At 45.4% G+C, this 17,373-nt stretch overlaps 1 protein-coding gene and 1 long non-coding RNA gene across 7 annotated transcripts in view; one reads left to right on the forward strand and one right to left on the reverse strand.

Moving 5' to 3' along the window:
* The window catches only part of st8sia5 (ST8 alpha-N-acetyl-neuraminide alpha-2,8-sialyltransferase 5), a 48,557-nt gene extending 42,607 nt beyond the window's left edge, over window positions 1–5,950 (forward strand). For all 4 annotated transcript variants that reach the window (XM_078222765.1, XM_078222757.1, XM_078222774.1 and 1 more), the window contains one exon: window positions 34–5,950. In XM_078222765.1, coding sequence (XP_078078891.1) covers window positions 34–496 — 463 coding nt within the window. In that variant the 3' untranslated portion in view covers window positions 497–5,950. The remainder of the gene's footprint in view (window positions 1–33) is intronic.
* The window catches only part of LOC144500058 (uncharacterized), a 77,015-nt gene extending 69,864 nt beyond the window's left edge, over window positions 1–7,151 (reverse strand). Inside the window, exons 1-2 of one of the 3 annotated variants that reach the window (XR_013498919.1) lie at window positions 7,000–7,151; window positions 5,941–6,073 (exon numbers count right to left, since the gene is read on the reverse strand). This is a non-coding gene — a long non-coding RNA (uncharacterized LOC144500058). Of the gene's footprint in view, window positions 1–5,940 lie in introns of all 3 variants that reach the window. The other 2 variants (XR_013498918.1, XR_013498917.1) reach the window with 2 other exon arrangements.
* Window positions 7,152–17,373: the final 10,222 nt, after the last annotated feature.

Here is a 17,373-nt window from a genome sequence, read left to right on the forward strand (position 1 = left end):
AAAGTGCTAAAGGCTCAGTGCTTTTGCTTTTAGATTCCAAAAGCTGGAGAAGTGGAGGCGGCCATTTTATGAAGTCCTACAAGCCTATGAAAATGCATCTGTGGTTATGCCAGCTTTCTACAACACCCGCAACACAGACGTCTCATTCAGGGTCAAATACGTCCTGGACGATTTTGAGTCCCAACAATCCATGTTCTATTTCCACCCGCGGTATCTTGAGAACGTCTCCCGTTTCTGGATGAGACAGGGGCTCAGAGCCAAACGACTGAGTAGTGGCCTCATGTTGGTGACAGCTGCCATGGAGCTGTGCGAAGAGGTCCATCTCTACGGTTTCTGGGCATTTTCAATGGACCCTTCAGGATTGTACATCACCCACCATTACTATGACAATGTTAAACCTCGACCCGGTTTCCACAAGATGACTACTGAGATCTTCAACTTTCTTCACATGCACAGTAAGGGGATTCTTCAGGTCCACACCGGGACCTGTAGCTGATGTTCAACAGGCTTCAACCACGAAGGTGAACCTACCTATAAATTCGGATTAGGGAGACCGAGTGCACATTATGGATCTTCATTGAATGGACCACCCTTTCACATTAATGGTTAGATAAGTATGCAATAAGTAGAGTAGTTATTCTATCACTGTGATTAGATATACAAAGTTCATAGGAACCACCCCCCGCAAAAATAGCCGGGTTTGGGTTCTGTGGGATTTTAAAATGTTAATACTCTGACTCAAGGTTTTATGGATTGTTTTGCCAGGTTGTTTTTCCAGCCACTTGTGAACTCCAGAAAACTTCCCAAAACGTACTATAATTTAATTGTTCACTCTTTTTTTATGTTTTAAAGACTCACGCAATATGCTTAGTTCCTCAGCTTTACACCCAAATGTAAAGAATAGCACTTGGCTGTCCTCCATTGCCAGCCTTTCAATGGAATGCAGTGCATACTGTCCCCAAACCAAATTGAAATAACACCTCAGAGGCCGATGTCCCTTCACCAGATTCCCTTCATTTCCAAACTTAACTCCACGCCTAAGAATGCTTCAGGTACAAAGTCAGAATATTGAGGAGTATCAGTAGCCCTGACACTCCTCAATATATATATATATATATATACATATAGAGGTGAAATGCCCTAATTGGGCAGGCCATCATTACCTCAATCAGGGAGGTCATACTTCAAGAGGCCAACCTCATATGCCTCATTGAGGTCATTAAACAAATGATTTTCTTTTAGAGTTGTCTTCCTTAGCAAGAATGGATTGGGAGTTATATAAGTAAGTACTGATGGAGATGATTAAAATATGCAGGTTCTTGATAACAGAAATGTCAGGAATAATGATATCTGCTGGGAGCTTCCCTGCTTGGAATGTGTATTGAGAATTTCCATCGATTAAATTTTGTCAATTGTCCCTATCCTGTAAGGTAACTGGACAAGGATGATTAATGTAGATGTAAGGATAGATAAAAGCTGCAACAGAGTTCATTTGTCTTTGCTTGAGACAGGAAGAAACTTTAAGAAACTAAGTCAGAGCTCTAAGTGTCAGGGTTTGGTTGTTAGAATCATAGAGTCATACAGCGAAGAAAAGGCCCTTTGGTCCATCGAGTCTGCACCTACAATGACTACATTGAAGTCGCGTTAATTCCATTTTCCAGCACGTGTCCCATATCCTTGAATGTTATATTTCAAGCGCTCTTCCAAAGGTTGTAAGGTTTCCGGCTTCCACTACCTTCCCAGGCAGTGCATTCTAGAATTCCAGATTCTCACCACTTTCTGAGTGAAATTTGTTTTTCTCAAATCCCCTCTGAATCTCCTGCCCTGACTCTAAAACTATGCTCCTTGTGATTGACCCCTCAACCAAGGGGAACAGCTGCTCCCATCTCACCCTGTCCATAACTCTCATAATCTTATGTAGCTCAATCATGTTCCCCCTCAGCCTTCTCTGCTCTAAAGAAAACAACCCAAGCCTATCTAGTCTCTCCCTATAGCTCAAATGCTCCATCCCAGGTTACATCCTGGTGAATCTCCTCTGTACCCACTCTAGTGAAATCACATCCTTCCTATAGTGAGGTGGCCAGTACTGCACACAGTACTCCAGCTGTGGCCTAACCAACGTGCTGTACAACATAACCTCCTGCTTATACTCTATGCCACGACTGATAAAAGCAAGTGTTCCACATTCCTTTCTAACTACCCTATTCACCTGCTCTGCCACTTTCAGAGATCTGTGAATGAGTACCCAAGATCCATCTGTTCCTCTGGGCTTCCTAGTGTCCTGCCATTCATTAAATACTCCATTGTCTTGTTATTTCTTCAAAAGTGCAGCACCTCACACTTATCAGGGTTAAATACCATCTGCCACTGCTCTGCCCATCTGACCAACCCATCTATATCTTCCTGTAACCTTCAACCTTCTTCTTCATTATTAATGCTCTATCAAACTTGGTGTCATCTGCAAACCTACTTATCATTCCTCCCACATTCTCATAGAACCCCTACAGTGGATAAGGAGGTCATTTGGCCCATCGAGTCTGTACCAACTCTCCGACAGATCATCTTACCCAGGCCCACCCCCACCCTACCCCTGTATCCCTGTGCATTTACCCCGTGAATCCCCCATAACCTAAACATTATTTACACTAAGGGGCGATTTAACATGGTCAATCCATCTAATCTGCACAATTTTGGACTGTAGGAGTAAACCGGAGCACCCGGAGGAAATCCATACAGACACGGAGAGAACGTGCAAACTCCACACAGTCAACCGAGGCTGGAATTGAACCCGGGTCCTTGGTATTGTGAGGCAGCAGTGCTAACCACTGTGTCACTGCGTCACCCTCATCTCTATCATTTATGTATATCACAAACAATAAGGGACCCAGCACTGAACCTTATGGACCACTGGACACCGGCCTCCAGTTCGTTAGGCATGACCTCCCTCTGACAAAACTATGCTGACAATCCCTAATCAACCATTAGCTTAATCCATATCATTTTATACTCTTGGCCAGCAGAATTCTGTCAATCTCAGATTTTAAGTAAGCGAGAGGACATTCAGAAGAGTACATAACTCTGCCACATTGTGTTAACTTAACATTATTACAATTATGCAATCCTTCCTTGAGGCCTTTTCCTACTGTGTTGATGCTCTGTAACTACAAAACTGAAAAACAGAATCTTTTTATTAAGAGCTTCCATTGAGGAGGCTTCAGGCCAATTCACATTCAACAACCTGCTCCGAAAACTCTGCTCATATTTTGACAGCTGTGACAAATTGCATCACAGCAGCTCGGACAATCCACAACATTCTAAAACAATCAATGACATTCTAAATAAAACAATACATAACATTCTTAAAAAAAAGTCAATTCACCCTATCTCCCAAAGTTGATGGATCCTTTAAAATGCTGATCGTTCCTCCTTAGACCAAACCCTATCTATGTGCCAAGTTTAATGAAATGCATCCATTAGTTTCTGAAATATTCTATCTGATTCAGTTTTTTTTCTGACTGATGGCTTATATTCAGCTGAGTATTTCTGAAATATGCTGTACAGGAATCAATAGGCAACCAGACTACCAAACAGGGGCATTACTTCCATCCACCCTGAGTGGCAGAGATAATTAATAATTGAGCTAACATCTACTGCTTTTTGTTGGAGAGAGCTCCACACCTCTACCACCATTTGAAAGGTGTGGCTCTGATTTTAAAGTTATTCTTCTTGCCCTAAACTCCTCCACCAGTGGAAAGTGCTTCCCGCTATCCAGCCTATCAATTTGTTTCCAAATTCTGAAACACCAATCCAATTAGCCTTCAACCTTCAGCCCCAGGGGATGACCACAAGCTTAGTTTATGTAATCTGTCCTCATAATCTAACGCTTGAGGTCCTAGTAACATCCTAGTGAATTTGCACTGCTCTCTTTTCAAGACCAATATAGTCTTTTCTAGGGTGCAATGCCCAGAACTGTTACATTGTTCCCTAGATGTTGTATGACTACTGCTTTGAATTGCTCCAGCAAAACTTCCTCCTTTTTATATTCTGGCCCTCTACTTGTAAAAGCAAACATTCTTACAGCCTTTTTTGAATGTAACTGTCGACGAGATTATAAAGTTTATTTATTAGTCACTTGTAAGGCTTACATTAACACTGTAATGATGTTACTGTGAAATTTCCCTAGTCGCCTCATTCCGTCACCTGTTCGGGCCAATGCATCTAACCAGCATGTCTTCCAGACCGTGGGAGGAAACCAGAGCACCCGGAGGAAACCCACGCAGACACGGAGAAAACATGCAAACTCCGCACAGACTGTGACCCAAACCGAGAAGCGAACCCAGGTCCCTGGCACTGTGAAGCAGCAGAGCTAACCACTGTGCTACTGTGCCGCTAGTATTGTGGTTTGTGGACACATTCTTCCCGTGTCTGCATGGGAGTCCTCCCGATGCTCCGGTTTCCTCCCACAGTCCGAAAGACGTGCTGGTTAGGTGCATTGGGCCTGCTAAATTCTCCCTCAGTGTACCCGAACAGGCACCGGAGTGTGGAGACTCGGCAATTTTCACAGTAACTTCATTGCAGTGTCAATGTAAACCTACTTGTGACACTAATAAAATTAATTTTAAACCTAAAACTCTTTAAACCTCCACTGTTCCTTGTTTTTCCACCATTTTAAAAATACTTTGATCTATCCATTTTTAATGTAAAATGAATGACCTCATACTTAACTCCACTGAGATCCACTGCCACAGTTCTTTTCTTTCAATGGGTGGGATTTTGTGGCCTCGCTTGTCCCGAAACCGTAAAGTCCCACCCGAGGTCAACGGACCTTTCCATGCTCCGCCCTTTGCCCACTCCGATTCCCGTGGCAGGCGGGTCGGTAAAATTCCAGCCAATATGTCTTTGTAACCTTATGTTCCTGTTTGCATCATTACTATGTCACCAACCTTTGTGTCACCAGAAAGTTTGGATATATAGCTCTCCATTGTGCTACCAAAAAATTAGTAATAAATATAGTGAATTGTTGTAGCTCAGATTCTTATGGAACCACTATTCATTTCCTTATGATTTGATTTTCTATAAGAATGTTCCCAATGGTGGAGGAGTCCAGAACAGGGTCATAGTTTGAGGATATCATAGAAACCCTACAGTGCAGAAGGAGGCCATTCGGCCCATCGAGTCTGCACCGACCACAATCCCACCCAGGCCCTACCCCCACACATTTACCCGCTAATCCCTCTAACCTACGCATCTCAGGACACTAAGGGGCAATTTTTAACCTGGCCAATCAACCTAACCCGCACATCTTTGGACTGTGGGAGGAAACCGGAGCACCCGGAGGAAACCCACGCAGACACGAGGAGAATGTGCAAACTCCACACAGACAGTGACCCGAGCCGGGAATCGAACCTGGGACCCTGGAGCTGTGAAGCAGCAGTGCTAACCACTGTGCTACCTATGGGGTGAACGTTTTAGAACTGAGGTGAGGAGAAATTTCTTCACCCGGAGGGTGGTGAATGTGTGGAATTCACTACCACAGAAAGTAGTTAAGGCCAAAACATTGTATGATTTCAAGAAGAAATTAGATACAGCTCTTGGGGCTAAAGGGATCAAGGGATATGGGGGGGAAGGGGAATCAGGGGATTGAATTTGATGATCAGCCATGATCAAAATGAATGGCGGAGCAGGTTTGAAGGGCCGAATGGCCTACTCTTGCTTCTAGTTTCTATGTTTCAATGAACACATATCCATTCTCCCGACTCTGTCTGCTACTACCTAACTAATCTCTTAACCCGGGCAATAATTTGCTTTCAATTTCATGAGCATTAATTTCTCTGGGAGAATACCGGAAGCTTCTGGTAGCCATAGGCCATCCATAGAAATTCCCTTCTACTTGGGTTACCTCCGCAAAAAATTCAATCAGGTCTGTTGAACACTACTTACCTGTTGGCTCTCTCTCATCAACTCAAAATTCCTCAAAGTGCTGTCTTGGAGGAGGATTAGGGCGAGTTTTATTTGGAGATTTATTGTTGGTTGATTACCTCCCTTTTATATAGGGTGTTGTGCAGAGGCCAATCTAGGAGTTAATTTTGTACAGCAGTGATCCACTTAATTACATTGTACATACAGAGTTCATTTCAAAAGTCCAATAAAGTTTATTCATCCAGGATTACAGAAGAGGTTTTATGCTGCATTGAACAGACATAATCTACCTGAGCCAGTTTCTTTTCTGATTTGTGTCTTATATTCAGCTGAGTATTTCTGAAATATGTTGTACAGTAATCAAAGGAAGCTGGCTTGGCACCATTACTCGGTAATGCCATTCATATTTAGTGGCAGCATGCACCGGAAACCTCCGACCTGTCTGCAGCTGGGATTCTCCGGTGCCGCTGCAGTGAATGGCGTTTTGGTTGAGTGCCAAATTCCCGCTGGCTACAGGGATGGGGTGGACGAGATCGGAGAATTCCGCCCTTTGTATCAACCACAAACCGTTCTGTTCATTCTGTTCAATGAGCCACGATAGTACTTGGACAGAAATGAGAATTTTCTTTCACTGGTCCAGGTTGAGGACATTTAAGGTAGAATATTCAGCTGGATCTTCACCACATCACAATATTAGACTAGCCTCGGGGGAATGGGCATTGTGAATAGAGTGTGATCAGTTAGCGGGTTCTGTGTAGGTCAATGATTGGACAAAGAACCACATACATCCTTACACTTCAGTTATGCAGCTATGCCACAATCCTGGAACGTATTTTTCCCAATAATTTCAGTATATTTATCGCTGGATATTTAGAACAGATCAGAAACAGTTTAAAACACATGGGGTCAAAGGTCGAAATCTCTGCGAAGGATCAATGACTCTCACACAACCAGGAAAAACTGAGTGGCGACGCAATCACAAAGCTCCATGCTTTACTCTGTTAATGTCCTGTAAAGCACAATTCTGCTTTTACATGATAAGATGTAACGCTTTTAAAAAACTTTTTTGAATGTTCTCACCTGTGTAATTTGAGAGTGTTGTAAATGAACTCACCATTACTGTTAAAAAGTGTTTGTTGTTAACAGTTAGTCTTCAAGAGCGGTTTCATCGTCAAGACCCTTTTTCAAGGGCAGTTACAAAATTAAAAGTGATATCTGAACTCGTGACACTCAGCTGCCCTTTACTCTCGTGTTTCATGCTAGTCAGTTGCTGATGCTCGCTCTTTTTCCGTCTGCACATCAAACCTCATCAGATCCACTTTCTCCACAACACTTGATCTCCTGGTCCATTGATTTCCTCCTGATGTAGCTTCTGATCACTCAAGCTGCTCTCTTCGTAATGCACTTAGACCATCTAGGGAATGGCAATAAATACTGCATTCTCAGCATTTCCTGCACTGACTTTCTAAAAAAGTTATACCTTGCTGCCATTAGTCATGAATCTGAATCAACTTTCAAAAATATGATTTGATTTGATTTGGATTTGATTTATTATTGTCACATGTATTAGTATACAGTAAAAAGTATTGTTTCTTGCATGCTATACAGACAAAGCATACCGTTCATAGAGAAGGAAAGGAGAGAGTGTAGAATGTAGTGTTACAGTCATAGCTAGGGTGTACAGAAAGATCAACTTCGTGCAAGGTAGATCCATTCAAAAATTTGATGGCAGCAGGGAAGAAGTTGTTCCTGAGTCGGTTGGTACGTGACCTCAGACTTTTGTATCTTTTTCCCAACGGAAGAAGGTGGAAGAGAGTATGTCCAGGCTGCGTGGACTCCTTAATTATGCTGGCTGCTTTTCCGAGGCAGCCAGCATAATTATTCATTCACGACCCTATCCAAGTTTAACCCTGTTGCACTAACCTCACCTCTGATTCTACTGACTGTTTATTTGACTCCAAGGCCACAACCACTTCCAACGAGAAGGACAAGGACAGCAGACACATGGGAATACCACCACCTGCAAGTTCACCCTGACTTGGAAATATTTCACCATTCCTTCACTGTTGCAAGGTAAAAATCCTGGAACTCCCTCCCTAACAGCACTGTGGGTGTACTTACACCTCATGGACTGCAGCGGTTCAAGAAGGCAGCTCACCACCACCTTCTCAAAGATAATTAGTGATGGGCAATAAATGCTGGCCGAGCTAGTGATGCTCACATCAGACTCACCATTCCTGATTCCCTCTCCATGAGCCTTCCAAATTCCACCCTCTATAAGCCCAAGTCATTGCTATCTCTGCTGTGTGAATCCTGTGCTGGTAAGGTCCTACGCAGTTAGCCTCCATGCTGCTTTAGTCAATTCATCAATATCTTCAGCCTCAAGTTTGCAACCTTTCTCCATCCTCTTTCCCCAATGTTCAACTCTGTGCGTTGGCCTTCGTACACCAGTGAACTACCGCCTTTCTCCAAGGTGGACTCAATAGCAGAAATTATGCCATGCTGTTCTCATACACATGAACTTCTTCCTATACCCTCTTGGTCTTCTGGAACAACTCAATTAAAAACATCCCATTTCAACTGCACCTCTGGCCACCTCTCAACATGTTCAGGTCTGACACCTGCCCCAAAACTATGAAGCGCTGTGTGACATTTTGTCATCTGAAACATATAATTTAAGTGCGGTTGGTGGCTGTTGATTTTTTGGTGCAGTCTGTCAGAGCTCAAATGCATGGCATTAAATAATGATGTGCCATGGGTTTGTGTGCAGTATTACCGGTACCCTGACTTCCTGATTTTGGTTGAGTTTCTGAACGCAAGTCCAGCATTTTCCCACAAGGAAGGAAAATTGAAGAATGTGTTGCCATCCTCATAGCTCTGATTATTACGGAGCCTATTAGATCCCGAAGAAATAAATAATTAATGAATGAAAAGGTTAGAGAAGAACAACTCTTTGAGTTTTAGTCAGTCAGGTGTTTGACAGATACAGAAACTGATCACCTTGTCTGAGCTTCCAAATTCAACCACTTTTTGCCGAGAAAATTATCCGGACCAGCCACATAAATATTGCGCTTACACAGCAGGTCAGAAGAGAACATCAGTCACCTCCTGACTCCCCAAAGCCTTTTCACCATCTCCATGACACAAGTCAGCATTGTGATGAAACACTTGCTCATTTGACTGCAGCCTCAACAACTCTCAGGCTTGATACCACCCAGACCAAAAAAAACTCACACCATTATCAGTCCATCCACCAGCTTAAACAGTCACTTCCTCCACCATGGGTGTGTCATGTCTGCACTGTGTACCACGGTGATGCACCACAGCAACATGCCAAGACTTCCCCAAACCCATGCCCTATGCCACCTCGAAGGACAAGGGTGGCAGATCCACCACCATCACATCCAAATTCCCCTCCTACACACCAACATCTTGACTTGGAAATATCATGTTGCTGGGTCAATTTTTTTTTAATTAATGGGACATGGGTGTCTCACTGGCTGGCCAGCAATTATTGCCCATCCCTAATCACCCTTGAACTGAGTGGCTTGCTAGGCCATTTCAGAGAGCAGCTGAGAGCCAGCTGCATTACTGTGACTCTGGAGTTACATGTAGGCCAGACCGGGTAAGGATGGCAGATTTCCTTCCCTAAAGGACACTAGTGAGCCAGATGGGTTTTTCTGACAATCGACAATGGTTTCATGGTAGATTCTTAATTCCAGATATTTTTTATTGAATTCAAATTCCACCATTTGCCGTGGCGGGATTCGAACCCGGGTCCCCAGAACATTAGCTGAGTTTCTGGGTTAATAATCTAGCGATAATTCCACTAGACCATCCTGCAACTCCTTCCCTACAAATGGACTGCCGTAATTCAAGATGCTGGCTCACCACCTTCAATAAATGCTGACCTAGCCAAGAAGGGGCACACTAGTGAAAGAATAAAACAATCTCCATTTAAGTTTGGTAAACTAAGGGACAATTTGGCAGAGATTAAGGGGTATGAACCATCACCTGTGAATGATATATTGCTGCAGTTTAACCCATAAAACCTCACAGTCAAGTAACACAGAGCATAAGTAAATATTCTGTGGCTTCTGTTGTTGCATTGGTTTGCAGATTTATTTGGGGCTATGCATCCCACCCACCATGACTGATCTATCACACAAGGTTCCATTAGCGAGTCAAGTTGGTAAGTTCATAGTGTCTGGAGTACTGTAGACTTTCCTGACACAAAATTGTATCATATCACCAACCCCCATCACTAAATATGTCACCCAAAGGGGTGCCATTACTCCCCTTCATCCTTCCATGAGATGGTAGGCAACGTCCCAGCATTGGTTCGAACTCTCTGAGTGATAGCATATACCTGGAGCTCCTCAACACTGCCACAGTAGGTAGAACAACTCACCATAAAATGTGAGTGTATTGCCACTATCGTGCTAACCGTGGCAAGACACAGCATATGCTGCTTCCAAAGGAGAGCAGCGGCACTTTGGCAGGAGCTGCTCACTTCTCTGCAACCTTATCATGGTAGCCACCAAACTTTGAACATATGTTGTCAGCCTTGCCTTCCAAGTAAAACCCTCCAGCAGTTGCCGTCCACATTTTGAGTTTTTTGGCAATAGATATCAGTGTGTGATAAACATACAAGGTGACAGCATCCTAAGGTTTCAGATATCCAAGTTTCATGCCATGTACCCGGTTTAATCATTCCTAATGGTTTAATATAGAAAGTGTTGTGAGTGGCCTTTGCAGACATGTGCATGCTGTGAGGCTCGTTCCCACTTGGGAAAGTCAGTGACAGGTCAGTGTATTACAGCGATGCAGCAGTGATGTTACTCATTCACAGCTTTTTACTCCTGCTCTGAATAAAAATCAACAAAACTTTTACAGTGTCTTATTGGGACAAGTTCACCATAAAATGTTGTTTCCTGGCTGCCTCTGACTCAGCAGATGGAATTTAATGTCCCCCCTCCCCAGGTGAATTCAGGGGGTTGGCACCCCACCAACTTCCACAGCCCCCATCAAACGCCAGGCGGGATATCTGGAGGTGAGCCTTCCCACCCTGAGGCCGATTGTTACCACTTACTGGCCTCATCCTGCTGCAATGCTAGTCAACCAGTGGTTTCACCATAGAGGGAGACCACCCAGCAAATTCTGTTGGGTTTGCCTATGGCACTGTGGGGGGTGAGGGGTGGGCGGTGGTGGGGGGTGGGGGGGAATGAGGGGCTCTCATTCACAGGCCAATCTATGCCAAGATTGAGAGACCCAGCATTGGAAAGTGGGGACACACTGAAAGCCACCTCTTGCCCTTCCTTCCAATCCCGCAATCCACTCCGTCACCAGCGACCCTCTCCCTGCGACTCCTATCCCATTCACATTCACCTCTATCTGGGGTTCCTGAAGGTAGGCCTGAGTGCAATACTGGCAGTGACCACTGCAATTGGTGGCGCTATCAGTACAGGAGAGCTTCCGGCCTCTGAATGGCCAGTGGCTCTCAGGGAGAGGAAATCCTCTACTGGGGGCTTGATTGGATGGGAGGCCCATGCAGTCCAGGTAAGTGTCTAATTGTCACTTAATAGTGTTGGGCCTCACTGGAGAGTTCCCACCAGTTTTCCAGTTGTTGGACAAGTTCAATGAGCTGAATTTAGCTTAAATCAAGCTCTTTATCTCTTTACTGTAAAAGGAAGTTGACACCGGCTTGAAGCACCGTGATACAGTTCCTATTCTATGCACATGCTGTTCACAACTGATCAGACGCTTCCGCTCCCACCAGCAGTGGGAATCCTGTTGGGTGGGGAAGGAAAATTTAACATGAGGCCAAACATCAGATTCCCAATGTTGGAAAATTGGAATCTTGTTCTTCTGACCTCCATGGCGCTTTAAGTGTCCCACGGAGCTATGTCGGGAATCCCATGGACATCTCATTAATGCTCATTAAAAGCTCTACATGCTGGAATCTTGCTCTTCCTCCAAATTGAACCCTGCCAACGGGAATCTAGAATGTTCATTTCCATGACTGTATGTAGCTGGCTGCACCTACAAAGAACAAAGAACAATACAGCACAGGAACAGGCCCTTCGGCCCTCCAAGCCCGCGCCGCTCCCCGGTCCAGGATTGAATCCTGAATCCAGGATCCCCGCCCAATTTTCCAGCCTATCTACATACCAATATCCTATCCACCGAGCTGTCCCCCACAGCTACGATGCTTTGTTCATTACAACCTATTAACTCACCCCCACCCCCCCATTCCAGACCATGTGATCTCCAGGGAGAGGCGAAAACCCAGAGTGAAAAACCCCAGGGCCAATATGGGGAAAAGAAAATCTGGGAAATTCCTCTCCGACCCCCTGAGGCGATCGAAACGAGTCCAGGAGATCACAATGGCCCTGATCGGAAAATGCTTCCCAACCCTAGTCATTTCCACTTCCACGAGAAACAAGGAACAATTAGCCCGCGCTGCTCCCTGGTCCAAACTAGACCACTCTTTTGTATCCCTCCATTCCCACTCCGTTCATATAGCTGTCTAGATAAGTCTTAAACGTTCCCAGTGTGTCCGCCTCCACCACCTTGCCCGGCAACACATTCCAGGCCCCCACGACCCTCTGTGTGAAATATGTCCTTCTGATATCTGTGTTAAACCTCCCCCCCTTCACCTTGAACCTATGACCCCTCGTGAACGTCACCACCGACCCGGGGAAAAGCTTCCCACCGTTCACCCTATCTATGCCTTTCATAATTTTATACACCTCTATTAAGTCTCCCCTCATCCTCCGTCTTTCCAAGGAGAACAACCCCAGTTTCCCCAATCTCTCCTCATATCCAAGCCCCTCCATACCAGGCAACATCCTGGTAAACCTCCTCTGTACTCTCTCCAAAGCCTCCACGTCCTTCTGGTAGTGTGGCGACCAGAACTGGCCAAAGTGGACTTGTTCCTGGACTCTGAGGTCAGTAGACGTTCCTTTCACGCCGTCACAGAGATCTCAGCTGGCTGGAGCACAAGCTGCGGCAAAACAGGGGCCGGGTGAGAACGAGGCAGGATTGGTGGAGTCAAGGAGCATTTCAGTGTGGCACCGAGATGTTGGTGCAATGAGGTAATGGCGGGATGGGCCAATTCCTGCCACCCCCACCACCCCCCGCCACAATATTGAACACACTTCTCGCAGATACATCATTAATGAGCTGAACAGGGCAAGATGGCACACGTTCAGTCACTCCGCGCTCCAGCCAATATCACTCCGGTTTCCACCCCTGCCATTGGAGTTAGTGTCCAGAACAGAAGATTCCTCGCCGAAACTTAGAATGCACCTTACCTCCACAGGATGTCCCAAAACGTTCCACAACCAATGAAATACTTTCAAGGGGCATAAAAGTGTCCATATGGGCAAAACCTCTTCACACTCCAGCTTAACAAAGAGAGGCAAAGAAGCTATGCAACACGGTGGGCCTGTCTACCAATAGGACACTGAGAAAACCATCATGTGATTGCAGTGGGTCAACACAGATTTATAAAATGGACATCAGTATTGTCAACGTTGATGAAGTTTTTGAAGTTGTAACTAGTAAGATTGGATAAGTAAGAATCAGTGGATTTACAAAGAACAAAGAAAGGTACAGCACAGGAACAGGCCCTTCGACCCTCCAAGCCTGTGCTGATCATGATGCCTGACCTAAACTAAAAACAAAACCTTCTGCAAAACCTCTGAATCAGTCCGTATCCCTCTATTTCCTCCCTATTCATACACCCATCCAGATGCTTCTTAAATGTTGTTAATGTGCCTGCTTCCACCACCTCCTCTGGCAGCGGGTTCCAGGCACCCACCACTCGCTGCGTGAAAAACTCCCCCCGCACTTCTCCCATGTAGTGTATTTAGGATTTTCAAAACGCATTCGGTAAGGTGCCACACAAAAGGTTATTGCATAAAATTAGGAATTCTGTGTGCAATTTTGGTCTCATTTAAGGAAGGATGTAAATGTGTTGGAAACAGTTCAGAGGAGGTTTACTGGATCAATACCTGGAATGAGCAGGTTGTCTTATGGGGAAAGGTTGTTTTGACTGCAGTTTAGTAGAGTGAGGGGTGACTTGATTCAACTGTGTAAGATCCGAACGGTCTCGACAAGTTGGATGAGGAATATATGTTTCCTCTTGTGGTTGAGTCCAGGACTAGGGAGCACTGTTTTAAAGTTCGGAATCACCCTTTTAGAACAGAGATAATGTGACGATAGTGTACCTTTTAAGAAATGTCTTTTTTAAAAATCATGTTCTTTGCAGCTATAAGAGCTTTGGGTTTTTTTCATTGTTGCCGAGCTGTCTAGTTAGAAATCCTTTTATTGCTGCTTCAATGGTTTAAATGGGGTTTTGTTTATTTTTACTCTGGGCCCCAGGTACTTTCTGGAATTTGTTTTATGTCCCTGCATTGTTAGGAGGTAAGTTGACTGTAGCTCTTCCATTTTCAGCTTTGAGCTGCTGTTTTAGCTTAGACAGGGGCAGACATCAGACTGAAAGCAGTGTTGCTCTCTCTCTCTCTGGCATTGGAAATTCTGCTGGCTAGCTGGAAGCTGGTAAATCTGCTTGGTGGTTGGCTTGCCTATAGTCTCTGGCTAGAATTCTCCCATCCCACCCACCACTGGAATTCTAGTGGGCGGGCAGCGGACCATGTAAAGGTCCATTGAAGTCGGGTGGGAATCTCCGGTTTTCAGGTGAGCGCGGCCAGAGAATCCCACCCTCTCTCTTTCCCTGGTGTTTTGGGGAAGCTGTTCTGACTTCAAGCTGATCTGTGTGTATATCCAGCGGGCTGCTAGAAGTTACAAGGCTGGGAAGTCATACTTTCAATTCTCCTCCCAAAGGACTAAGTTCCAGCATCACGTGAGCATTCGTATTTTCTGTGTTAAACCCGAGGCAAGGGTTTTGTTTATGGAATTTGTTTGGCTGGAACAGTGTTTAGCTGTTAAGGTTTATACAACATCATTACATTTTTGTTTGAAATTGGTAAAAGTTATTGCTAATTTTATTTCTATACATGTTAACTGTATTCTTAAATAAATGTTGTTTGATAAAAGCTCCCTAGTGGGTCATTTGAATCATACCTGAATGGTAAATCCACTTGGTGGTTGGCATGCCTATAGTCTCTGGATAGAATTCTCCCATCCCACCCACAACTGGAATTCTAGTGGGCGGGCAGTGGACCATGTGGGTGGGTGGGTGGGTGGGTGGGGGGGGGGGGGGTGGTGGGGGGGAGGGTGGGGGGGGGGTGGGGGGTGGGTGGGGGGATGGGATGGGGGGTGGGGGTCCGCTGCCAGTCTGCGGCCGACCCCTCCTCCCGGAGTGGACGTGCGGCCATGCCATCCCACAAAACCTTCAGGATGAAGCGATTCCTTGCTAAGAAGATGAAGCAGAACCGGCCAATTCCACAGTGGATCCGCATTAAAATCCGGCAACAAGATCAGTACAAGTCCAAGAGGAGACACTGGAGAAGGACCAAGCTGGGCCTGTAAAGGGATACACCATCACTGGGACACTACCAGCCACAGCCATCTCTCCTGCTCTGTTGCCCCTGCAGGGAAGAGTAATCTGTGGCTGGTAGTGTACCAGTGATGGTGCCAGGAGGGATTGGCCGCAGACTGGCAGCGGAACCCCCCCGACCAGAGGATGATCTGGGTCCCGCCCTCTCTCCTCCTCCCACCCCCCTCCTCCCCCCGCCCCCCCGCCCCCCGCCCCCCCCAGAGGATGACTGTCAGAGAGCCGCTCTCTGCGCTTTCTGCTTTCTTTTTCTTTCGCTCCCGGGCGCGCTGTCAGATTTTTTTCGAACTGCGCATGAGCAGCTCAGAGCTCCGATCGGTCCGCCAGCGCTAAGCCCCGCCCACAGCGCGGATCGGACCGGAGCCGGCAAAACACGTATGGGCGCGCTGGAAAGAGGATTCCGGGCTCGGATCTGTTTGACGCCCAGATTCGGCACTTAGACTCAAAATGTAAAATCAGGCCCGGTGAGTGATGAGCATATTTGTCTTTTCTTTTTAGGTGTTGTATTCAGGTTTAAATAAGGAAAGTCTTGTGGAATAATGGCTCTTTCAGAGGCTCAAAAGTTCCTGGGGGTGGGAGAAGTCACGCAGGATGGTTTACAAAAGGTAACTAAAACAAAGCTTTTGGAATTGGCAAAAACATTGCAGTTGCCATTACCTGACAGCGTAAGGAAGGGGGAGATAATTGTGGCAATAGCTCAGCATTTAAGATTGTCAGAAACACAGACGGAATCATTGGAAATGGCTAGAATTCAATGACAAACGAAACAGCTTGAACATGAAAAAGAATTGAAACAGTTTGAATTACAACAAGAAAAAGAAATGAGACTGCTTGAAATACAGATCAGAGAAAAAGGAAAAGAAAGGATAGCCTTCGCAGGACCAAAAGAAAAAGAGAGAATTTGAACTTTGGGAACTGGCAATAAAAAGTGAATGTCAGTTTAAATTGGCGGAGGTAAAGGGAAAATTACAGGTTGAGAGTAGTGGTGAGGACAGTGAGAAAGAGCAACAGCATCATAGTCAAAGGCTTGGTGAAGATCTATTTAAATATGTCCAAGCATTGTCAAGGTTTGATGAGAAGGATGTAGAAGCCTTTTTCATTTCATTTGAGAAAGTGTCTAAACAAATGAAATGGCCAGGTTCATGGCCAGCTGGTTCTGCTGCACAGGAGAGCAGGAAAAAGAGTGGCAGAGTCACAGTGATAAGGAACTCAATTGTAAGGGGAATAGACAGGCGCTTCTGTAGACGCATACGAGACTCCAGGATGGTATGTTGTCTCCCTGGTGCAAGGGTCAAGGATGTCTTGAAGCAGCTGAAGGACATTCTGGAGGGGGAGAATGAATAGCCAGCTGTCGTGGTGCATATAGGCACCAACAATATAGGTAAAGAATGGGATGAGGTCCTACAAGCTGGATTTAGGGAGTTAGGGGTTAAACTAAAAAGTAGGATCTCAAAGGTAGTAATCTCAGGATCGCTACCAGTGCCACTTGCTAGTCAGAGTAGGAATGTCAGGATAGCTAAGATGAATATGTGGCTTGAGCGATGGTGCAAGAGGGAGAGATTCAAATTCCTGGGACATTGGAACCGGTTCTGGGGGAGGTGGGACCGGTACAAATCGGACGGTCTGTACCTGGGCAGGACTGGAATCAATGTCCTGGAGGGAGTGTTTGCTAGTGCTGTTGGGGAGGGTTCAAACTAATGTGGCAAGGCGGGTAGGAACTGATGTGGGAAGTCAGAGGAAAGTAAAGTGGGGACAGAAACAAAAGACAGTAAGGGGAAAAGTGGAAGGCAGAGAAACCAAAGACAAGGATCAAAAAGTACAGAATACTGTGGAGAACTCAATGAATGGGTTCAGTAAGGCTCAGAGAAATAAAACACAGGGAGGGTGTACAACACATTACAGGACAGTTGGTCTGAGGTGTGTTTGCTTTA

This window comes from Mustelus asterias, chromosome 1 (genome assembly GCF_964213995.1).
Source record: "Mustelus asterias chromosome 1, sMusAst1.hap1.1, whole genome shotgun sequence".
In the NCBI taxonomy this organism is placed as follows: Eukaryota; Metazoa; Chordata; class Chondrichthyes; order Carcharhiniformes; family Triakidae; genus Mustelus; species Mustelus asterias.